Raw genomic sequence first — 25,122 nt, 5'->3', positions numbered from 1 at the left:
AATGACAACATTGGAAGAAGCAGAATATTGAAAACTTTTATCCACCAAACGGGGTGAAGTGTCACTGTTTGTTTTTCAGTTGTTTTTCTTAAGCCCAGCGCAGAGCAAAAGATTCGTGAAACCGTTTTGGAGCATTTCAGGGAAAAGTAGCAGCAGTGTGAACCGGCCTGTCACAATCAGACAGCTGAGTCGGCGAGGACTCAGCTTGTCAAGTCGCAAGTGGGCAGTTTTACAATGTAAGGAACAAAATTTTTTGTTTTTTTACGATGAAATAGAGGAGACACAAACTCCCCAAAATTCGACAGAAATTGACAGCACAGAAAAGATCTCCTGTCTTAAGTTCACAGTGTGAATTTGCATAAACGTCCTGGGTGTTTTTCACTGAAGCGCCCATGGGTGACTCCAAAATTCTCAAACTTTTCTGTTTAAAAAAAAAAAAAATCTTTATGCCTTTTCATCGCTGCTCAAAATGCAAATGTTACAAATTATATTCAGTTACGAAAAAGACTGCAAAAAGCCAACAGTTAAAACTGAAGTGCAGAGAGTTGTTGCCGTGGAGATGTTACGTTGTCCCGTCTAGTTGCTTTGGAGTAAACTGGTGCATTTTAAAAATGCGGCGGACTGGCGAATGGCGAGATGTTGCTAGTTTCAAATCAACTTTCCATGAACTTTTGGCCTGAACCGGCCCATAGGTGCACGGCACTCCTTAACACATGTGACCATGACAACGGTGAACTGAGGAAATAATCACACTAAAATAATGACAGTACATTGCTTGGCTTCATCTTACTCATATTCCCATTATAAATATATGTGATGTGTGTGTTACCTGTGGCGGTAATGTGTGGGTCTTCTGTGATCTGCTCCAGTCTACCCAGCAACGCCTCAATGTTGGCTTTAATTTGAGTCAGCTCCGACTTGATCGCCTGAAGCTCTGTGCTTTTCACTGCTGATAAGAGAGACACAGAAAGAGAGAGAGGGGAAAAGAGATAAGCGTCCATGTTCTGATTAATACGTCTACAGAGAGTCCAGTAGATGTTTACATTTCTGGGGCTTTCTGAGAGATGCTTCATTTGCTATGAAGGGGGTGGGGGGTCTGTTTGGTTACACGTGGTTCCTCTGTTGGTTACAGAAAAGCAGAGAAGTCAAGAGGATATAAACTCCAGAGAAAAGGTCAGGTAATCACCAAAAACACCAGCATCCATCTTTTAGGGGATCCTGCTGCGGATCAAAGTGATGGATTACTGTTTTGCTCTGCAAATGTTAAAAAAAACTTATTCCTCTTGTTTTTTTTTTTTTAAATCAGGTCTCCCTTTTTCACACTGAAATTTCAAGGTTTATTTTGATCAAAACTGAAGGAAGCTTATATGGATTTTCAATATGTTACAGTAAAAACGAGGTATCTTTTTTTTTTTTTTTTTTTACAGTATTTTGAATTTTACTATTCACAAGAAAAAATGGGACTACAAACTTCAGTTTAGTAAAGGCCAGATTTTCAAATACTGAATGAAATACACCAAAAACATTCATTTTGTATTATGTTCACTTATTTACTATTATTTTATATTTTTTATATTTCTGATTTAGTAGTATAGCCTATAAATTCACGTTATATTATGACTTTTTTTTTTTAAGGAATTGAAGTTTATTTGTACAGGTGGTTAATAATGCAAGTAAGATTTAGAGGCCAATTGTCTTTCACTTGTCAAAGAGCTTTACCCACATTCAATTTAAAGAAACATCAAGAAATTTCTCCCTTTTTCACACTTTTTTTTGCTTTACTCTACGACCTACCAAAGACATGCAGATAAACATGAGAAAAATACTCTGAATTTCATCACTTTTCAGAGTTACTAAAGCATTGTTTGAATGAGCTGTAAGAGCACCAACAAATTCCTCCATGCCCGAATGAGACAAAAAAACAACAACAACTACAGCCTTGAAGAAATGACACAAATACCAAAGCATACAGAAATATGGAAAGCACAGATTTGATGGAAAACGTTAGGTGGAGAGTTAATACTTTCTCTTAATGTAAGTACTTCAACCTTTAGTGAAATCTTGAAGAATGAAAACAAAACTCACAAATTTCCAGAGTAAACAACTTCAAATACAAAAAAAAAAGAAAAAAAAGAGAAAGAAAGAAAGGGTGAGGGGGTGAGGAGGGAAGACAGATAAAGTGATGAGTACATTAGTGGCAACAGAACAACTGAAGTCATGCAACACATCTGGTGGTTAGTTTTGCTAAACACACATCCAACAGTGTTCCCATCCACTCTTTCCACATCCCTCTTCCTGTTGTTGTCCTCTCTTTCACCTTACTTTGCTTCTTCACTGTGGACATCTGTCTCACTTTTTCTGTCTGTACTTCCTGTCTTTCCATGTTTTGTTCATATTTCTCATTCTTTGTTTATTCCCTTTTTGTTCTTTTGCCCTCATTTCTCTCAGCATTCCCTCATTTGCGTGTCCACGTTTTTTCTTTCACCCTTATTACTGCATTTTTGACTCGTCATATTTCGTCTACCACTTTTTCTCCACCTGCTTACATTTTGTAGTGTGTTAATTGCTAATTTCTAAAAAGATTGCAAGTTTGCACAAAACCTTCCAAATGAAATCCAATAGCCATCTGACTGTCAAACAAAATGTGTTAAGCAGGTATTATATTGTATCTACTTGAAAGGCTTTATTCACGTTCAGATGTTAATTTTGGCAGGTTGTCTTTGGAAATATTATTATATTTATTATTTAAGCAAATGGAAAACGTGAAAAATATAAAGCAAAATGTTAAAAGCAAGCTCAAATGTAAAAATGATTTAGACTGACATGAGAAATCAGAAACCAAATTGGCTTCAAGAATCTTAAGTTCCCTCTAAAAATGGTCAGGACCAAAATTATTTTTCTTGAAATGAAACAAAACTAGTCACTTCATATACTTGATATGTCAGCAACATAAAAATATAATTAATTGTAAAGCTTAACCATTTTAGATAGATGCAGGATGTATTATCATAGCACATCTATTGACCAGTGTAAATAGAGAAACACATCATCTGCATACAGTAGAAGTTTCATCTCAGCTTCCAGTACTGAATGGATTTCTTTATCCAGTCAATAATTAACAAAATGTAAGTCTTTGTTGGTCTAAAAAAAAAAAAAAAAAGTCTGCCGAGGCCTTACATGCATCAGGATGTCATGACAACCATGCAGTCATTACCGTTTGGATATTTGGTATTAAGACTGACACTGACGAGAGGACCACCTGAGTGGATAATGTGTCTTGGCCAGCATTTCAAACTTGATCTTTCCATCAAATTTCGCAACACATTTAGTCTAAAAGCTGTTTCTGCTTCCTGCTTATGTTTTAAGAGAAGTCAGATGTTTTCATGCACTAGGGAGGAGGGCGGCGAGGGGGGGGGGGGTGTTATTTATCCCTGAAGTTAGATGGAGAGAAGGGCGAGCGAAAGGCATATGGGAAGGATTAACCTGTTGATGATTTGACAACTTAAACTGGACAATCCATCTTAAGTGCTGCTCAGACCTCCCTAACGGCATCGCTGTGTTTTAGTGTGCAGAGAGTCAACAAAATAAACTTATCTGGGAGGCCTGCGGTTTAATAACCAAGTATTTGGCAAGAGGTCAAGGTCAGTCAAACCTTATTTAGACCTAAGATCTAATGTCCTGTTAGTTCCTTCAGCAATAATTAAAGTGATAATGTTAATAATCAATTGTCTGGTTTATATTGGACCACCTGCTGGGTAATCTTTACTTTTGACGAATGAAGCCCCTCTTATTCACTAACTAAATACTTTTGCATGTTTAATTCCATTATGGATTGTGCAATGCGTACACAATGCATCTGGAGCATCTGTCAGTCAGCAGCAAGATAAAAGATTACAGCTGATGATAATTGAAGATACTTTCTCGTCCGTAAATAAACAAATGATGTAATCACGCTCTTCGGAAAGTGATTTCACCCAAATTAACTACCACTGAGATATTCCCCATCTAATCCAGGACCTGTCAAAGTTTAAATCAAAAAAGCTCTTACTGCTACATCTGCATGCGTTTAAAGAATTAATTGAGCCTTATATGTAAAACATTAAAATTCACGTGGTTGCAGCACCAAATTCTGGTTGAGATCCTTGTTATGGCTGAGTGAAGGAGAAATGGCTGGCAAGAGCAGATCTTTACTGATAGACGTGGAAACATTGAGCAGTAGGAGGCAAAACATGTCGTGGTCAAGTATTCCAGGTTACGTCTCTGTTTGTGCCAAAAGGAACGGTCTCGAAATGTTCTGACCCCCATAATCATGAACGTTTTACAGCCCCTTATCTCCAATATAATCTGTAACCAGGACTGGTGTCAATTCAGTGGTTAAATTCAAATTTTATAATGTTTTATATGTGATTTAAGGACCTTCTGTGAGCACAGGTGACTTCACATTGGCAGTGCTGAAACAGTAAGTACAGTGACCCCTCGCTATAACGCGGTTCACTTTTCACGGTCTCGCTGCTTCACGGATTTGCATCGTGCATTGTGTTCTGCATTCTGATTGGCTAAACAGTCTCTCCGCTTCTTCTCTACCTGTTTGTCAATAACGTTGCGGTTTAATATGTACACGTACGTAAAACAGCTTGCCAAATTAAAAATAATCGATGGTGGCATGTCGGTTTATAAGAATCTTTTTGCCCAGAAGAAAAAAGAGCGACAACAACTACCGATAACTATGTTCTTCTCTCGAAAAACCACACCTGCACCGCCGGCTTTAGAAGAAAGAACCGCTGCAGAGCGGAGTCAGGATGCAGCGGCTCAGTCAGAAGAGCAGTGAAATACACGAGTCACTATTTGTCCTACTGTACTTTGTATTTGTTTTCATAATCATTTTTCATTTTCTCCCGTTCTAATCCAATGACTTGGGTCGCAGTGGGCCGGTGCCGATCTCAGCAATTTGAAGCCTTCAGTTCGTATTGATGATTCAAATTATTATTTTACAGTACAGTAGTTATTTGTAAAAAAAACATTTATACAGTACTTTTATTTGTTAAACAAATGCTTGGGCCTGTAAAAAGGTTTTGTTCTTTGGTTTCAATGTATTATGGAGTATTTCATTGTATAATAATTGTAAAAAAAATAAAGGTTACTACTTCACGGATTTCACCTATCACGGTCTCTATTTGGAACGTAACCCCCGCGATAAACGAGGGTTCACTGTATTAGTAGGAAAAGTATAAACGCGAGCGTTTTTTTTTTCTATTACTGTTCAAAATCATGTAAATTTGATGAGTACACAGGAAGACAGTCAAACCATTGACATCAAAAGTGCTTTTTAAACTCGAGACAAAGAGACATTCAAGGCATCTTGGCAGGATTAAAAAAAACAAAAAACCCTGCTGTTCAGAAATGGAGGTTCAGGCTGAAGTCAAATGTGAAAGTAGCTGACATGGTGTCGACATCTCTCTTCAGAACCGCAATCTGAACACGATTTTAAATGAATATTTAATGAGCAGAATGCAAAACAATAAAGTGACAACAGATGCCCTGATGTTTGAACCTTCCGCTGTAAACACAAAACTTGAGAGATAGATGAAAGGGTGGGGAGGGGGGGTTAGTTCAGAAGGGTCAGAAGATAAGAGAGAAAATGATAATAGAAATGGAAAAGGGATGTTTGCTGGTGTGATGGTGGTTTGTATCAGGATATTCAACAGGATGATGATAAGCGGCCACCAGCAGCGACGGTTAGAAAACTAATAAGTAGCGACATTAGCTAACAACACCGAAATTACTTGTGAAAAAAATGTTTCTACTTCGAATTTCATGAGAGAAGTTGAATGGGAGTCTATGGAGCCGGAGGATTTTTGGAGCCGACCTCTAGTGGCACTCGGTGGTATTGCAGCTTCAGTCACTTCCGCATTTTTCAGACCCGGAAGCTACGTTCACGTTTCGATCGAGAAACAATTTCTATTTATACAAAATGTTTAGATTCAGTTTCTTTAAATTTGACTAAGTTCCTGCCTGCTAATACAACAACTTTATTTATTGTGATTACTTGTTGTAATAGCAAATTTTTTATCGTAAATACTCAAATCAATGCAATAGTTTTTATGACACAATAATCCAAATTTAATTCATTAATTTCCACACGTAGACAAGTTGGAACTCACATTTCTGTTTGTTGCCGTTGCTGGTGGTGAGAACGGAGGCGTTACGCGCCAGCAGTTTGACTGGCAGAGATTTGACTCGTCGCACGAGAGGCACCGTCACCCTTTGCCGCTTGACTGGAACCACTCGAGGAACCGGAGACACCCTGCCACGGAACTCAAACAACCTGAAGAAGAGGGCAGGAAAAGGGGAAGACAGGAAGGAAAGTGAAGACACGGGGAAGTCAGATAGAGGAAGTGAAGAAAAGAACAGAGGGTTGAAAAGGAGGGAAAAGTTGAGATAGAAGAGAGGTAAAGAGCAAGAAAAAAAACGACCAGTTATTTATCGTTAAAAAACGACTTTCAAAAATATATAAACGATTTATTACAGCAAATTTTACAGCAATATTTAATTTTTTTTTTTTTTTATCCCACCTCACTTGGTCAGGCACCATTAGCCTGAACTTTAGTCAAGTCAAATCAGATTTATTCATATAGCACATTTAAACACAACAAAGGTCAAATCAGGTGCAACACTCAAACACTCTTGATGATAAGAAGAAATAAGCAATAAAAACAATTAAATAAAACATCAGAAGCGAGACTAAGCCAACGCGAAGCAAGAAGAAAGAAACTGGCTTTAACAACGGGTTCAATTTGGAGATCCAATTTAAAGACAATTAAAAAATAACACCCAGGTTCTTCACATGGGGGAAAGATTATTATTATTATTATTATTATTATTATTATTATTATTATTATTATTATTAAGTGACACCACTGGAAGGCGAGCGCGATGACCAGCAAAGATCTCCATGACCTTTCCCTTGGCTTTATTCCAACAAACACTCAACAGCCTGTAAAGTAACAGTATATAAATGCAGGGTTCCTTAACTCTCTCATTAAATATGAGAAACTTTTGGGACAACAGCAAAGTTGTAGAAGCCACACGGTTGCTCTGTTATTGTCTTTATGAGAATAAATAGTTGCACCAAAACAAAAGTTCCAAAACAGTTCATTATTTTTGCAGAAAATCAATTCTTTTGATTTTCTGGGGGTCGAAATTGCCGCAGTTTGTTAATGAGACAATGTTTTACTGATGTTTATGGTGATTCCAGCAATTAAAAAGATCTGCAGTTATCTTTTATTGGATGGGACATCTACGTAAATAAGGGCGGCTTTAGACATTTTAAGAGGAAAAGATTAGTTATATATTACTGTCACATATTTTTGTCTTTTCGTGAAAGCACAAAGAAGAATCGTATTTTTTGGGGATTCCAACATGTGACTCTGATTATGTTGTGGTATACCCCCGCGATCTGATGATGTGTTTCAACAAATTTATGAATTTTTGGTTTGACATGCGTAAATCACATAATTAAAGATACACTGCCAGAACAGTGTAAACGCTGCACATCATCTGATCAAATAGAGAACCCGTGTGATTAATGTCACCTTTGTGAACGTGTAATTCTCAGTTTCAGCCTTGTGGTCGCATTGAAACAATTACAAAACACAATGAGACTGCTGAGGCAAAACATATGAACATCAAATGTCTGTAACCTAACTGCGGTTATGTGATGACTGGACGTGAATCACGAGACATATGCATGAATTTATTGTCATTTGCAGTGGCGGCTGGCTCGTTATAAAGCCGGATGAGTTTTCCCCTTTAAATTATTCAGAGAAATAAGGCTGCTTAAACATGTTAAACCTCATTTAAGTAAAAATTTAATACTTCCTAATTATCAGACACAGTTGGTTATTTTCGTGTCTGTCAGGTATAAAAATTATCAGCAGCTAAATTGAATTTAAACGAATATTATTGAAGAGAGAGAAAATAAGCTAAAGCCATTGGTCCATTTTAACATGTTGATAAATTAACATTACAGTATTTTACGTGATTTTTTTTCTTGCTTGATTTTAGATTGGATCAGCGGGAAGGACGCTCTTCATGTAAACGGTTGTTAAACTGTGGGGAGGGTGGTGGAGGGGGAGGGGGGGTTAAAGTTAGGCACCAGTTGATTGACAGTGAAACAACCAAACATTGCTTCCCTTTGTCTGATCTAATCTAGCGCCAACCGTGTTCCTGTTCTCGCCGAGTGCTTTCCTACATCGCTGGCTAGTCTAAGTAACAGTAAATGAACCTTCTAATAACACTGACCGTTGAGAAATGGGCCCAAACACAAGAGTCAGATGATGATACAGCTGAGTTTCAAAAGTCCAACAATCCTACTTTAACAGTAGTAAACGTGAGCCGGGAGCAACTAGCCATCAAGCGAAGGGATCGTTGATGTAGCGTTAACATCAGCAAAAAACACCTGCGGCTACGATTCAGTAACTCCAGAACAAACTGTAATGCTGCGACTTCCTGTGTCTGTTTCAAATTAAAAGTCCTTGTTTCAAACTGAAAGCCCTCTGATGTTTCATATCATCCAGCCACAACAAGGTTTTGACCAAATGTTGTGAATCCAACAATTGACATTGGTTAAATAAATTGTTGTAAATAACAAATAAATGGGAGTTTTGGCACTTTTAAGCAATGAATGACCTAAAGAAATGAAAACTGACAAATATTTGTTTTTAGCTATGAGACCACGAAGAGCGAAACCTAGACTGTTAAAACATTGTTTTGCACCCAACAACAATGTTTGATTATGGCCAAGCGTGGTCTGTTCCTTTGTTTTGTAACCACAGCCAGCTGGGAGTGTGGGTAGGATCGCTCCCGTATACATCAGAGCTCCACAGCGTGCCGTAAAAACGTAAAGACAAAGAAAATAAATATTTCCAAAATGGGAGCTGATACGCTTTCTGAAAATTGTAATCGCAAAGACTATTTTATGGCATATGCACATGCTTTTTATTGACTGTCATAAATTGGGCAACATGTTCATGCTGCTCCTGTCACACATAACCAGGATAAACAGCACCGAGGTGACTGCGGACTGTATTTTATATTCTTGTTTACCGTTAAGCGAAGGAAGCTTTAGTTCGGTCTGATTTACGGTCAATGGGGGCGCAGAATAATTCAAAGACTAATCAATTCTTTTCAAAAAGCGGAGCAGATTTAAATAATGAAACTTCATGTTGACAACATAATCCAAATCAGATCTCACCGTGGCTTGATATGTGGATAATGCAAGCTTTTTTGTTTTGTTTGTGTGCGAGAAGGAAACTGCCGTTCTTTCAAAGCATGTAACCGAATCCTGTGAACCCCGAGGTTAGCGTACACGTCGAGTCGTGGTTAATAAAAACAAACTCATGCTTCAATCCAAAATGTATTTCATGCAGACAGGCATGTCATGAGTTGGGATTTCAACCCTAGGTCATGATAATTGACGACAATTTAGGGTGACCTGTGTTGAATATAGGCAATTTTTATGTCAACAATTCTGGCAACATTGACCTCCCTTCGTCTTTGGCTTAACTGCATCCGACTCCTAACAGTTCTTTCTCTTGCAGTTTTAACCATCCGGGACAAGCAGCAGTTTGTTTTGGTCTGTTTTCAATATTTACCGTCAAACAAGATCCAAATTCTTAATCAGAGAAACCAGATCAGCTCGGGTTGTTGCAAAGGGGTCATAAAACTGTGAAGTGAGAGGTCTGATAATCCTCACAGAAAATCCCTCCAGATGACAAGGTGCTTTTGCTCCCCTACCTTAATATAAAATAAATCACAGTAAATCATATTGTGTAATATGACAACTTAATACTACCACATGGACGATCCTGTTCTACTGCGTCACACAAGGAACCACATCTCTAATCTCCAGATTTAGAACGGGAGATGGATGAACTGAGATTTCTCCTCAGGTCATGTTGACTTTGATATACACAATGAAAGAATAAACCAATGAAAAACACTCAAACAAATAAACAGGACTCTTCCCTCTTGTCTAGTTCTTTTTGCTGTAACGCTTTCCAAAATAAAAGCTGAGACTCGACACTTTAACGTCGTCTCCAGGTCTTTTTTTTATATTTGTATTATTATTTCAAATTGAATGGACTCAAGCAAAGAACCTAAATAAGACTATGTTTGTTACTGTCGAGATGTATAGGCTACAAATGGTAGAGAGGACATGAGACTGACAGATGAGTCGAGTGTAAATCATGGCGGAGGTATGCGGCTCAGCTGGTCGGCATGTTTCAACAACTGTTAACACAATATGTTTGTCCAACAAAGTTCAGGAAAAATTTCTCTCACTTTGGAATAGCGGTTAATTCCAGTGGACGAAACGAGGTTAAAGATGCCAGTTTGTGGCAGGAAAAGGTCATCGGGTTGGTTTTTCCAAGCGGGTTGGCTCGGCCGTCTCCGACACCAACACCTGAAGGTGTATCAAGTAGGTTATGCAATGTTTTAGTGGGAAGTGTTGTTTTTTGTTGTTGTTCTTTGTAAAGGTAAAATACAAAAATTTAAAACAAACATTTTGTTCTCACATTCTAACAATATTTTTCATAACATTGATGTCCTATTGTTTTTAGTAGCACTTTAAAAAAAAAAAAAAAAAAGTTTTTTATAATTATACAAATGTTTTGTGTAACAGCTAAGAAAAGAAAAAAAGAAAAAAAGCTTGATTTGTACACATGCAGGGAGACCGGCTAACACGTGTAACTGCCTGCTCTCGGCCTAAATTCATACGATAGAGTGTAAATCAACCGTGTGGGAACTGTGGCTGTTTTATATACAGTGAACCCTCGCTATAACGCGGTTCACCTTTCACGGTCTCGCTGCTTCACGGATTTGCATCGTGCATTGAAATCACATTACGACTATATGTAACGTAGATATATTTAATGTCCAGTTCTATCTATTTCAATTGTAAAATAAAGGTTACTACTTCACGGATTTCGCCTATCACGGTTTCTATTTGGAACGTAACCCCCGCGATAAACGAGGGTTCACTGTACACCAATTTTCGAAGAATAACATTGGACAGGTTAATAAACTTTGATCAATTCCTAAATATCATCATTTGGTAGGAAAAACTAAGTGTAAGTGGACAACCTAGTCTACATACTTTTGCGTCCTTTGGGTCGTGGTCTCTGTTTTTCATCGTTCTCCACCTTCGCTTCACAACAGCATAAACCTGATATTTGTTGTGGAAACAGTTTTGGGAAGGCCCTTTTTCCCCCCCGTTTCAACAAGATTATGTTCCAGTTGAACGAAGCCAGGTTCATCAAGGAAGTGGCTTTTTTTGGTTTGGCTTGTCAGGCGTGGGCCGAGCACTGACGTCAACCCCGCGTCCGACACCTTCTGAGATGAGCCAGAACACAGAATGCGAGGGAAGGCCCAACCTCACAAATGATCTTGTGACTGAATGGGAGTAAACCCCTGCAGTTGGGTTCCAAATTCTGGTGGAAATCATTTCCAGAAGAGTGGTTTGGCTGTTAATCTTACGAAGCCAGAGAAGACTAAACTATGTATTTGAGGTCGGTGTGCTGGATTTGTATTCACAAAGGAACTTCTTGTTGAGGTCAACGATGACCCTGCATGTTACAAGAGACGGTCTAAACTAAGTTGATTTTGCTGCAGGTTGTTTAAGTCCTGCATCCTCTCTACATTGATTCAACTTTTTTTTTTTTTTTTTTTTTTAAATAAAAGCATTGAACATAGGTATGGTCAACAATTCGGACACTGCTCTTTGTGCCTTGTGTTATAATGTTATTCTTATGGTTAACATCTCTAAATATGTTTGTCATAACTTTGCGGCATTTGCATTTTAGGTTTGGTCAGGTAAGAATCACACCATGATTATTTCTAAATTTGTAGCATGTAAAAAAATAAATGACAAAAAAATCAACTTGTTTTTTCCGTGAGCTTTACATAAAGATAAATAAAAAAAATAAAAAAAAGAGCCTAAAAATAAAGAGCACACAAGTTCAATTATTGGGATAAAGCAATAAAAACAAAGAAAATAAATCAAAGTTTTACTTTTTTCAATCACCAGAAGATTTTATGGAGCTTCTTTGTTCAATTATCTGGTAAAAATCACAAATGCGTACGTACTGGTGGTAACAAAAGCATGTGAGACACAGGTGCTGATGTTGGTAAAGAGATCCAAATAACTTGGAATAGCAACTCACGGAAGGTATTACTCCCCCCGCCCCCCAGTCTCAGAACGGTTTAATTGCCCTCATAAAAATATATGTCAAGAGTTTATTTGAAAGTCTCAAAAGATTTAGAGCCCCCTGGAGTGCCGCTTCTCTCCGTACTTTTTGGTCTTGACCTCGGGAGCAATTGGATGGTTCGAGACAGATGATCTAAAAGTACCTGGCAGCAAGGCACATGTGTTTTAACAATGTCGGATAGACGAGGCGAAGCCATTCAGTGATTGATGACCTCATGGAAAAAAAAAGAAAAAAAGAAAATGAATTTAGTAATAAATAGGTTGTAAAAACTTTGGAATTGGAATAATGTCAGCTCTCTGGTTGCTGCTGCATTGAATAGCTTTCTGAGTCCAGTGTGCCAGTGAGGTCAGCCATTATTCCTTAAACGATAGAAGGACACCTCTCTTACAGCACTGAATGGTTTAGGGCCAAAATACATTTGTGATCTGCTGCGACCTTCTGAACCGTCCCGACCCCTCAGGTCGTCTGGGACGAGTCTTCTTCCTGTTCCCAGAGTCAGAACTAAACATGGAGAAGCAGCGTTCAGTTTCTATGCTCCACATATCTAGAACAAACTCCCAGAAAGCTGCAGGTCTGCTGAGACTCTCAACTACTTCAAATCAAGATTGAAGACTTTTTTTCCCTGCCTTTAATTGAACCAGATTCAAGGATGTTGATCAATTTCCTGCATTTCTGCATTTTATTTCTGTTTTATTTCTTAAACTGCACTGCAACTTTTATTCTATTTTTTAGCTTATTTACTGTTTTAATGACTGTTTTTAATGTTTCGATCAATGTTCTTAATGGTTTTTAAATGTCCTTTTTCTTTTGCCTCATGTTTTGATGCTTTTAATGGTTTTATGTGAAGCACTTTGAATTGCCCTGTTGTTGAAATGTGCTGCACAAATAAACTTGCCTTACCTTTCAAATGCGACATTCAAAATTCATGTCGCAGTCAATGGCTACGCCTGTTCTTTGGTGTTGTAGTTTTAGGAGGCCCGACATCTATTAATAGTCAATAAAGTACAACAGGTAAACCATGGAATAAATGAACTAATCAGATGGCCACAAGAAGCAACAGGCAAGCTTTTGGGAATCTTTCTGTTTCAATTATTCGCTTATTTACCTCAAAACTGGTGACTTGTATGTAAAGGGTTCTTTCAAATGTAAATCAAAGAGCTGGGGTCTGACACAGGGTTCATGGGGGTTACATACCCCATCCCATCCCATCCCATCCCATCCCATATTTTCATGAAGATCTTTGATGTTTTGAAGATCTGCTGGGTAAAATAAATTCACTGCCGTGGTTCGTGAAGTGAACTATCCCAAACCGCAGCACGCTGGCCTCAGAGGAGGAAACTGTTCTTAGGGACGCTGTTCAAATTAAGTGTTGACAGCGAGCCAGAATAATCGGAGAAACGGTACAAAACGGCTCCTGATAGGCATGAAAGTGTTGGGTAAATTTGCTGGAAAAGTCAGCACATGTAATTCGTCATTGCCATGTGGGCCAGGGACTCCGACTCGTTGCATTTCAACCACCGAACATGTGAAAATCAGCACATTCTGCTCAGGTTACCTTTAAAGTATCCGTTATTCAGAGCTGGTTTTGTGGCATTCATTTTTTTACATGTTTGAATTTTTCCTAATAACTTTGTTAATACACTAAATGAGCTTCACAAAACTGTGATTGTTGCATGTGTTGTAAATTGTAATTCAGATACTGGCCTTTAAAATAATGGTAATTTAAAAAAAAAAAAAAAAAAAAAAAAAAAAAATTACCATTATGATTACACTACTGCTACGGAGACTATTGCTCTTTCCTTTGTTACCTGTCCTTGTCTTGTTTTTTTTTTTTTCAATTAAAGACCCCTCACAAGGGTCGAAGTGAAATGGTTTTATGTCTTGTGCAATGTAAATATAGGTACTGTCATAATGTCCAAAATCCACACCACTGCACACTTGTGAATGCCACAGAATTTGGGGGGCCAAAGTTGAACTCTGGTTTTAAAACCTTGCAGAAATTCAGGACAGTCTGTGTTTAGTTTGTGCATCTGTGAAGGAAACAGTTTTCACACTATCCCGTCAAAACGTAGACTTTTATCTGCGTAATATCACACTTGCGATTTTTGGAGAGAAACCAGCGGACTCGCCCAGATGCCCGAGAATTGACAGAACAGGATCATAGCGTTTACTGGAGGCATCCAACCCTTAAAAAGTCCCACACTGGCTCCAGGGAACATGCCATGTGTTTAATAAAACCCATAAAAGTTAGATTCTTTGGTGCCCCCGCCCTCATTTGTTCTAACCAGAATGGTGATGTATTGTTCGGAGAATTAACATCACAACTGGTCTTCCTCTCCAGGACATTTAGAAGTCTCCATTACCCTTTTTTCCCTGCATTAGGCTGGTTTATCTAAAAACAGACGGAGCTTAATGCGCTTTGACAGGAGTCAAGAGGGTCCTCGGGAGAGTTGTTTTTCTCCCGCAACCATCACCAGCTTCTGTGAAACACGAAACCTCTCCACCACATAAGTTTCTGCATACAGTGACACCAAATAACCCCGGATTGTTTCACAATTTCTTTTCTCAGAGTAAATGCGACGATGTAATCCTCAGATCGGAGACACGTACAAGTTTGACGAGCGGATGCATCGTAGCAGATTTCCGTCAGCTGGTCATTCGTGTATTTGACACTTTTCGAAAACAAAACGGTGCCAAATTTGGCACCCGAGTTTTTTATTTTTCCTTTATTAAAAATGAAAAGATTTGATTTCAAAGCCACGAACTTCCATAAAAACCCATTGAGAAATACACCAGTGGGTGGGTGCAAAGATTGAAGCACGAGAAATGTCAAGACCGCAGATGCAGCTTGTTTTTTTGTTTTTGTTTTTTCACTCGTACATTTGTGATGCCTTAGATGATGACTTTCACCTGGTCTTGTCAGCAGTAATAGTTATCACACTGTGACTACGATTGCAGAGGTTGGTGTAAATTTGACGGCATTTGACCAGATGTTGCTCAGACCGGTTTCTATCGAGAGGCAGGCGCAGGGAGAGAAGCCAGATTATCATCTAGTCCAAAGATTTGGTCTGAGATTTGTTACCGTTAGATGTAATTAATCAACTGAGTGTGGCTGTCCTCCATCTCCTGCTACAGCAATGCGCATCAATATTATTAAAAGCTTCTGTCCTAGCTCCAGTAAATCAACAGGACGACACTTATTTAATGTTGGTGTCTTCTTTCTATTACAGAGTTGAATGAGTCTTTAAGTCATTTTGAAATTCTTGTCCTTTTCTTCTTTTTTTTTTTTTTAACTATTTATTGTCACTAGTTTTTAACCCAAATGCGCTTCAATCAAACATGAAGATCTTAATTTTTGGCAACAGACGATGGGATGAAAAAGGTCTGAGATATGCACACGAACAGAGCACAGCACAGTAATGCACATGGAGCAGCGGGAAGCAATAACTTTCATAATTATACTCATATTTCATGCATTTTTCTCACCCCTCCAGATTTCTTTCTTTCTTTCTGCTTCCCAAAATGTTGACACAAAAAGTCAAACACAAGATGTGCACGTACGAGGTCACAAAAAGGTACAACTCAGGCGCTGATGTCGATTAAGTGACGTAACTTGGAATAGTTCCTTTTGAAAGCTGCAGCTTCCTCCTGCTCAAAGCCCATCACCGCGCTGCACTCTGTTCCTGAGCAACAGGTACCGTCTCCAAAACCTTTGGGTGACCAAGTGGAGACGATTCCCTTTTCGGTAAACTCCTCAGATACTAACTTACTGTAGTTGGGACGCTGTTTTGCCCACCGGTCTGTCATACAACCTTTGGACACGCTTACACAAAGTGAATACTAACGTGAGACTTACCTGAAAATGAAGCCTCACGATTCAAGTGAGAGTTTGAATTAAAAGTTGTCTAAAAATGCCTCGGTTAGGATTTTTAAACCAACCGGACGTTTCCATGAAGGTAACTGTGTACGTCACCCTTCCAGCTTCCCATCTCACACAATCCCCAAATACAAGCAGGGTCTTTTAACACAAGATATGAAAATCATCTTATCCACACCGTTATCAGTATCATGTACCGTGTATTGTGCATCATCCAATTCCCAGCAGTGAGCTCTCAACACGGATTTCTTTCAAAATGATGTGTCTGCTGAGTTTTAAAATTGTTTAAGTGCAGGAACACATGCACCTGCCACAGCTGGTGCACAATCTCCATTTCACCCGACTTCAAAGACAAACCCAGAGTCTTTCCCAAATGAACCATCCATCTATTTCTTGATCTGCCTCTTCTTGTAGCTGGAGTGAATCAGTCAGTGTGTCCATTTTTTTGTTTTTTCTCAATTAATGATACCAAAACCAACTAGTTGTCCCGTCTATACACTCGTCTTATTGTTGTCTTTCACTGATCTCACGCACCGGCAACATGCAGTGTTGAGACTTTACTGATTAAACTGTTAAGCTCACTTGCCTTATATAATAATTATTATAATGTTCTTATATTGGACCTATTGCTTGACCCATAAAAAATCATTTTCAGTAACGAGTAAATTCATATTTTTCATATCCATTTGTAAAAACCTATTATTTGTTTGTATTATAGGAAAGTCAAAATATCAGAAAATTTACTAATTTCTACCAACACCACTGACATCCTGTTATTCTCAATACCAATTTCTTTCATGTAGCAAAAACATAACGAAAAAAAACACTAAAAAGATACGAATGTTCAAACAGATGGTGCCTTGGAGTTACAAAAGATTTAGAAAAAAACAGATTGACTACGATGTCATGGCACTGAGCCAACAGCACGGGTTACTGAACGGTCCACAGTTTGGATTGCAAATATTTATGCGAACAGGGCTTCCAGATTTCAGTAGTCTGTTTCACACCAGGCTGGAAATCACTAACACAGACTGGAAAACTTCCCCACAATATTCTCCCCACATGGCACGTTCTTTTGGCCAACAGTGTAAACTTTGTTTTATACTCCTAAATAAATATGACCGAGCTAGCGGAGTTTAGCCCGCAGATCAGGGGTGTCGAACTCATTTTAGTTAAGGGGCCACATACTGCCCACTTTGATCTCAAGTGGGCCAAACCAGTAAAATCATAGCATAATAACGCATACATAACGACAATATTTCTCTCTGTTTAAATCATTGGTGAAGGTTTTTGGATGATAAACCCTATTTTAAGGTCTTTCTACAATAAACTAGAAACATAAAGAGCAAAAACTCAGACATCAGCCCACTGTTTATCTGCCTGGGCTCTCAGCGAGCAGCCAGCAGCGAGCTGCTGCCTCCGGAGCAGACGTCGCATTTACGCTGTTTTTGAAGCAATTACTGGATCGATTAAAAAAAATGTACGAAACGTTTGTACTCATAAACCTCCATATTCTCATAGATATGCAATTTATGTCTTTCTGTAATTTTCACACTTAGCAAAGTCATCCGGCAGGGCCGAGCTGGACCGGATCTGGCCCGCGGGCCGTATGTTTGACACCCCTGCCGTAGATCGTTGTGTCTATTGTATCCAATTCTTTATTTTATGGTTCTCAAACTGATGCTGATACGCCTCCTTTGTTTTTTTTGGTATTTTTTTTTCAAGTTAAACATTCCAGAAACGTGTAGAGATTTCTGCCTTCATCCTATTTGGGGTTTATCTGGTATTTTTCTCACAACCCCTTTCAAACATGTTCATCTTGTAATTTACCTGTCGTGATGTCAGTCCGACTGAATCTCGCTAACCTCCATTGTGATTGACTTGCTTTGCGTCAGAGCAATCAGGCCTGGTTCTTCCTGTTAAACGTAACACCCCCCCCCACCCCCCACCCCTCTCCCCACAAGGTCAAAGCTGTTTTTCTCCGTTGTCATCGCAGCAATCCAGCGAAGTGCCTTAAGCCCGTATTCGCTCTGCTGTGACTGGTCAATAGAGACATGTTCATCTCGTATTGGGTAAAAACAACACTCAGGCCTCAGGCTTCTTCACGGTTAACGTAATTAACCTTCTGCTGAGAGCTGAAACAAAATCCATGTATTCAAACCCAGACTACAGCCTCTCTGGCCCGAAGCACCGTCCTCCCTCTTACCTGTCATAGAAGTCTTCTCTGTAGTAATCATAGTCAAACTCATAGCCACTGGGGAGGGAAAAAAAACAAACAAAAAAAAAGCACAATAGAATGAAGTGACCGTCCAAAACAAATGTGATAGTGATTTTCATAACACCAGGATGAAACCACATTTATAACAACACATGGGAAGAAAACTATTTTTGGGGTTTACATGCAGTTTATAGTTGCACTCACAAACGGAAAAAAAAAATACAAAAATGCATAAAACAGGCAATAATTATAAAACTGCAGGGGGAGAGACAAAGAAACCACAAAATACTTTATCTTGCCCCAAGAGACGGAACAAGAGGCATAAAAAAAACAAAAAACAAAGACAACAGAGAAGTGGGCCGCGGAGATCGAATTCTCGGGAATAATGTAACTGACACAATTTACAAGTGCTGTTAGCACACATTGACTTTTAGCACACGTGGCCCGAATACACAGCGATTTAGAAAGAGAGAGGAGTTCGGTTACAGAGTTTTGGCTGACACAATAAAGTCAAGAACAGCTTTTCAAATAAAATCAAATGACTGTAACGTGTAGGCGATCACTCATATCAACAAGTCCAGAGGGAATTACTGGCCCAACTTTGCGCTTCTCTCGAGCTTTATTCTGTGCTGTAATGAAAGGAGTTATGAATAGATTTAAAAAAAATAAATTGTTTTTGTCCACTCCCGTTACAACTGACGCTGCGTTATCTCACCAAGGTGTGTAATACACCCATCAGTCCACTAGGGCGTACTATGTCAGTGTCTCTTATTGTAACTCATACTAGGTGTGAAAAGTACGATGCTTTAAGTTTAGGTCTCAAAAACCACGTGGAAATGTTCAGGAAAAGATCACTGTTCGGCTTAAAATCAGTAATTTGATGTAAATATTGTTATGTACGCCACATCAGTCACTTAGAGCATGTTACATAAGCTAAATGTGTTTTGTACGCAAGTTATTCAGTAGGGTGACGAGCGAGTACACCCTTATCTGCATCTGTATCTGTTAAACCAACTAAATTATCTTTATAAGTACTCTGAGGGGGCGGGGCTTAATCCAGAAATGGGCGGTGCTTAGACCGGACATTGAGGTGGTATAACCTGAAGTTGTTCATTTAAGCTTGAAATTGATATGGCTTGATGAGAAATTGCACAACAAATTTTTTTATTAGAAAGCTATTCACAGAACAGCCCCAGAATTTAACTTCAGAACAATGTTTTTGATCACGAGAGTAAAAGAACTATAGAAGGAAAGAAAAAAGTCAAACAAAAAGACCATCGATCTTCTCCCTCGGTGGACTTTATCACTTCCGTCACATGACCCTCCTTCCTTCAACTCTAGTCAGAGATGCGTGTACTTTTCACGCCTAGACGAGGCAAAGCGTGACACTGACACGGCATTCTCTAACGGCCTGACAGTTGCATTACACGTTTTGGCTTGATGTCAGGCTGATTGCAATCATTTATTTATTTTTGCTTCCAGTTCAAATCAACATGGAGAAAGCTCACAACAAAATAAAAAAAACAACCTCAATAAAATGTCCTTAATGTATGAAAAGGCTGTCAAACGTTAAACCTGACGAGAACGTTTCTGCACCTTTTTGAACAAAAAGTACCAGTTTGATTTTTCACTGTAATATTTGAGTGCCTATATTTGTTTATGTGCTAAGGGGTATTTGTGGTCACGTTATTCTCTTGCTGGTCCTCTTTTTAAAATTCCCTTTCACCAGGTTTCAAAAGTAGATCTGCTTCGAAATAGGAGCGACAGACTGATCAATCAATCAATCAACATAATGAATGGCAGTGTTTGTACCTGTAGAGAGAAGCTGCTGATCGCTTCAGGGTCACTTTGGGTCTGGTTGGTTTCGGTTCTCCTGCCATGTTGATATCTGGAACGCAGCAGAGGAAGAAAAAAAAAAAAAAAAAAGCAAAATAAAGGAGAGTTTTTAGGAAATAATTGAACTAAAAAGTCAAACGTGGATCCGACAACCCAGAAAACTCTGTAGTCTTCAAATGTCTTTAATCCCCCAAATAGTTAAAATATCTATCGGACAAAAGATTCAGAGACATTTCCACAGTTGGAGAGAAAACGTGATGTGCTGTAGAGAAACTGCCATCTGAAACAGTTGATGTGTTGTCTTGTGATTTCCACCAGAGGAAGCTGTTGAACCATTTTACGACATCTGTACTTCTGTCCAACTTCTCTTTTTACAGTACAGTCAGCTGTTCAGTAAGTCAGTCAGCTCCCACTTCCAATAACAGCATCATGTGTAAAATTGGCATTCATAGATAAGTAGAAGATACATAAAAGTCAAAATAATAATAATAATAATCCCCGGGCATATTGTTTGATACTTTCCTGCCTTATTTGGCATAATGAAACTACAAATACAGAAATCCTTTACTAAAGTCCAGGAGGAATAACACACCAAACATGAAATGTCCTGCCTTAGTTACAAGCCTGTGGGGGGGGGGGGGGATTAAAATATGTATAAACCACCATTTCATAACTGTTGCATCAATGGCCAAATAAACTGAAAAAATGTAGAAGAATTTCAAACATATTCATGTAAATTATTGTGAAGTCAGTGAAGAATTGAGGCAGGAAAACTCAATGAATGAGACAAATATATGTTGAATGTATGTTTAAGAGACAAAGTGTCAGAAAAAATAAATAATAATAATAATAATAATAATTCAGCATAAATCATTAAAATGTTGGTGAAAATGTAAAAATGCATGCAAAAAAACAAGAGCACAAAAATGTTGCTGACTTGTCGTCTGACCTCGAATCTACCGTGTTCACAGCTGCTGAACGAAGCCGAGCTCAGCACACTTCAGCGCCAGCTATTCTTCTTGAGATACGTACGTTTCTTATTATCTACAGTCATGATTTCATCCTGCAGGTACCTTCCCAAAATGATTTACACTTCACAGGAATTTTAAAAACATCAAAAAATATATATATATCAAATTTAAAAATCAAAGGAATAAAGCAAGTCGTGTTTTAGAAGATGAAGAGAAACCAGTGAGGATAATAAACGGACGGATGGATGAGGACGGAAAGTGAGTTTTCAGCAACCAGAGGCTGAAGATTCAAGCCTTTTAAAGTTCACCGTGAAGGGAAGTGTGTGTGTGTGTGTGTGTGTGTGTGTGTGTGTGTGTGTGTGTGTGTGTGTGTGTGTGTGTGTGTGTGTGTGTGTGTGTGTGTGTGTGTGTGTGTGTTGTTGTTGTTGTTGTGTGTACGTGTGTGTGTGTATGTTTGAGGCAGTGATCCAGAACTCTGACCGCAGCCAGGTGTGGAAATGGCAGGAGTCCATTGGTTTACAGCACACACACACACACACACACACACACACACACACACACACACACACACACACACACACACACACACACACACACACACACACACACACACACACACACACATGTTCATCCAACCAAAGCAGTTATTGACCCTCCCCTATATGACCTAGGGAAAAAAACAGTGCAAACACACACACACACACACACACACACACACACACACACACACACACACACACACACACACACACACACACACACACACACACACACACACGGTATCGACTCTTGCGATGAATGTCTTTCAGCAGCAAGTCGTTTCTCTCCGTTCATGAACACTTCGTGCTCCTGCTGATCGAGAACAATCGAGCGTCGGCGGTCGTCGGCGGTTCGCCAAACACGTTATGAATCAATCGTCCTCTCGGCTGCCGACGTCACCTCGGAGCGCTCAGGTCACAGCGGCATCGCTGCGGTTTCATCAAAAGTTCCCCGCTGAATGTACGAAACCTAAACGTCTCACCAGACTGAACAAAATCTATCAGTAAAGTCAAAGATATTTCTTTGCAATTTACGCATCAATACATCTACGAGATCAAGTCGAGTATCTATCCGCAGTTTAAAGCGCAATCAAGTCCTATCTTTTTTCTAAGAGCAAATTCGGATAAAAAAAATCTGTGACGAAATGATTTAAAAACTTGTAACTCATCATTTTAGCGTGTTTTAGTTTCGGCAGTCGTGACTGTACGGTGAGCCGGGTTCTTGTCGGAGGTTTCTTCCTGCTAAAAGAACGCTTTTTCCTTCCCTTCGTTGGAGATGTTTCTCCCTTAAAGGAGAGTTAAACTACTCTAAAATGATCTTTTCTTTGTTAGTTGAATATATATATTAGTTTTTTTTTAATCTTTCTTTTAATATTAGCTGATTGGTAATGACTGTACAACCATCTGCATTATCACATTACATGTATTGTTTGCTAGTAGTGATTATATGTCAAATAAAAAAAAGAAGAGTGGCGAGGTAGTTAAGTGGTAGAAACACACACACACACACACACACACACACACACACACACACACACACACACACACACACACACACACACACACACACACACACACACACACACACACACAGAGCCTTTTGGGAAACGTACCCTGTAATACTCTGCATATGTCGGAGTGTGTGCGTGCGTATGTGTTGCCGAGTGCTGTTAGCCAGATAGCAATTAACCTTTCAACCCAGAATGAGTACACTACAACACTCTTTCCCACACACACACACACACACACACACACACACACACACACACACACACACACACACACACACACACACACACACACACACACACACACACACGGAGGGAGGCTATTAAAGAAATGTGCTCGCGGCTGTTCAGCGACAGAACATAAACCCGTGGAGTTTCTTCACACTGGCTCGCTGACAGGGTGCTCAGGGGTGTGTGTGTGTGTGTGTGTGTGTGTGTGTGTGTGTGTGTGTGTGTGTGTGTGTGTGTGTGTGTGTGCGTGTGTGTGTGTGTGTGTGTGTGTGTGTGTGTGTGTGTGTGCAGTCACAGCATGTTGACGGGATGTTCTTCGCATCACAGGACGATCTGGTGTCGAGACATCGATCCATCAATTCAGGATATTTGTTGTTTCTTTTATTTGAAAGGAAATGAAAATCAAATCCAGCATCAAGCGGCAATGTCTTCTCTCAGTCCTGAAATTAAAGTTTCAAACCATCATCTGCCGCAACCGCTCTTTCCGACACATTTCTTTCCCCCGTTCTGATGCTATAATAGCTGCGGTAGATTTATGAGATGATGAACAGGGTTTTTGGTCGGCTGTGATAATCTTTTCCACGTCTGGTCTCCTGTTTGTAATGTAGCAGCAAATCTCAGAGCGCCACACACCTTTTGCCGCGAAGCGACGACCTACAGAGACGTCACCCGCTGCCGTCTCGGCCCTTTTTTTATTTATTGCTTTTTTGGAGCCGGATGTGACCATATTTGGACGAGTTGTGGATCTGACTCGATCTGATCTGAGAACCCTGAGGATCGTAGAAAAACTGACCGCACCACCGGCCTGTCGATCAAACAGACACGCCCCTAAAACATATCGCCATTTGCGGCCTAATCACTAATAAATAATGCAACTGTTTTACAATCGATCGCCAGAAAACAAATAAGAAGGAGTGACTTTAGCTAACAACACCATAATAACGAGTGGGAAACATTCAGTGACTTTGTATTTCATGAGAGAAGCTGAATGGGAGTCTATGAAGCCAGAACCTTTTTGGAGACGACCCCTAGCGGCCCTCGGCGGTATTGCACTGCACGGCATCTATGCATTGTCCCCAGACGTGGAAGCTACGTACACTTTCATACACATGATCTGTGGTTTTAACAAAGCCTGGTCGAAACCTGTTCTTCTTCTCTTTTTAGTTGTTCATTGCTGGTTGGCTTCAATGTGCATTACCGCCACCTACTGGCAGCAGTGAAACATTACTACCAGGCGCTGATAAAAAAAACAAAAAAAACAGGAGAAATAAGACACAAGATAAAAGAGACATAAACTATTCGATTACAAAGTTTTTCATGACTTTTCAATAATTTGAAAATTATAACCCATCTCTAGTAAAGAAAGAAAAATAGAGCTGTAATTATTTGATTGTTTTGGGCATTGACTCACCCAGTGTCTGTCCAGCCAGCACCCTGCCGTTCTCCCCGATCACAGCCCCCCTGGCGTGCCTCTCGCTGGCGTACTGGACAAAAGCGTAGCCTTTGTGCACGGAGCAGCCCAGCACCCGGCCATACTTGGAGAAGATGGTCTCCACGTCCGACTTCTTCACCACCGCCGTGTTCAGGTTGCCGATGAACACCCGAGAGTTGATGGATTTTGGGTCCGTCTTGTTGGTCACATTGCTGGTCTGGACCTTCAGCGACATGCCGGAGAGACGGGCGACGGAACCGACAAAAGGGATGGATTGGGAGGGCGAGACGCAGAGAGACATGTATCTGGGGAGAATAAAAGAGAACGGATAATTGCTGTCAGTCACAAAGACGGATGTCATGGAGGACAGCTGCAAACGGCCGCCTTCGTGACGGACATTTGTGCTTCGAAATGAACAGAAATCACCGAACAAGTTGGAAAAGTATTCGTCGGTACATCCCTGTCGAGATAAAAATAAACACAACCTTATAACTACTCTTATATAATTTGACAAACTGAACGAGAAGCTTTATAAAGTCGCCATGGACAACAGATACAGCGGGAATAACGCAAAATAAAGTATAGATAAATATATATTGCACTTTTCTTGCCAATTTATTGTCTCATTTACAATTTAAGCATTTTCCATCAGCGGGAGCAGATTGACATGATTCTGAGATATCTATTTTCAGAGCAAAGTACCACACGAAGAAAATTTCAAGGTCGAAAAATCGACCAAATGGTC

At 39.5% G+C, this 25,122-nt stretch overlaps 1 protein-coding gene across 5 annotated transcripts in view; it reads right to left on the bottom strand.

Moving 5' to 3' along the window:
* Positions 1 to 25,122, bottom strand: part of raly (RALY heterogeneous nuclear ribonucleoprotein) — a 107,396-nt gene that overhangs the window by 18,607 nt on the left and 63,667 nt on the right. For 2 of the 5 annotated variants that reach the window (XM_069712652.1, XM_069712651.1), the window contains exons 2-6: positions 24,357 to 24,682; positions 20,174 to 20,249; positions 18,350 to 18,397; positions 6,162 to 6,325; positions 830 to 949 (exon numbers count right to left, since the gene is read on the bottom strand). In XM_069712652.1, the coding sequence (XP_069568753.1) occupies positions 830 to 949; positions 6,162 to 6,325; positions 18,350 to 18,397; positions 20,174 to 20,249; positions 24,357 to 24,678 (730 nt within the window). In that variant the 5' untranslated portion in view covers positions 24,679 to 24,682. The remainder of the gene's footprint in view (positions 1 to 829; positions 950 to 6,161; positions 6,326 to 18,349; positions 18,398 to 20,173; positions 20,250 to 24,356; positions 24,683 to 25,122) is intronic. The other 3 variants (XM_069712653.1, XM_069712655.1, XM_069712654.1) reach the window with 3 other exon arrangements.

The sequence above is a fragment of the Brachyistius frenatus genome, unplaced genomic scaffold (assembly GCF_029030835.1).
Source record: "Brachyistius frenatus isolate BFR_SWC_R1_liver_20210118 unplaced genomic scaffold, ASM2903083v1 Contig_111, whole genome shotgun sequence".
In the NCBI taxonomy this organism is placed as follows: Eukaryota; Metazoa; Chordata; class Actinopteri; family Embiotocidae; genus Brachyistius; species Brachyistius frenatus.
Note: the sequence above shows the minus strand (reverse complement) of the source record. Positions and strands in the feature narration are given on the sequence as shown.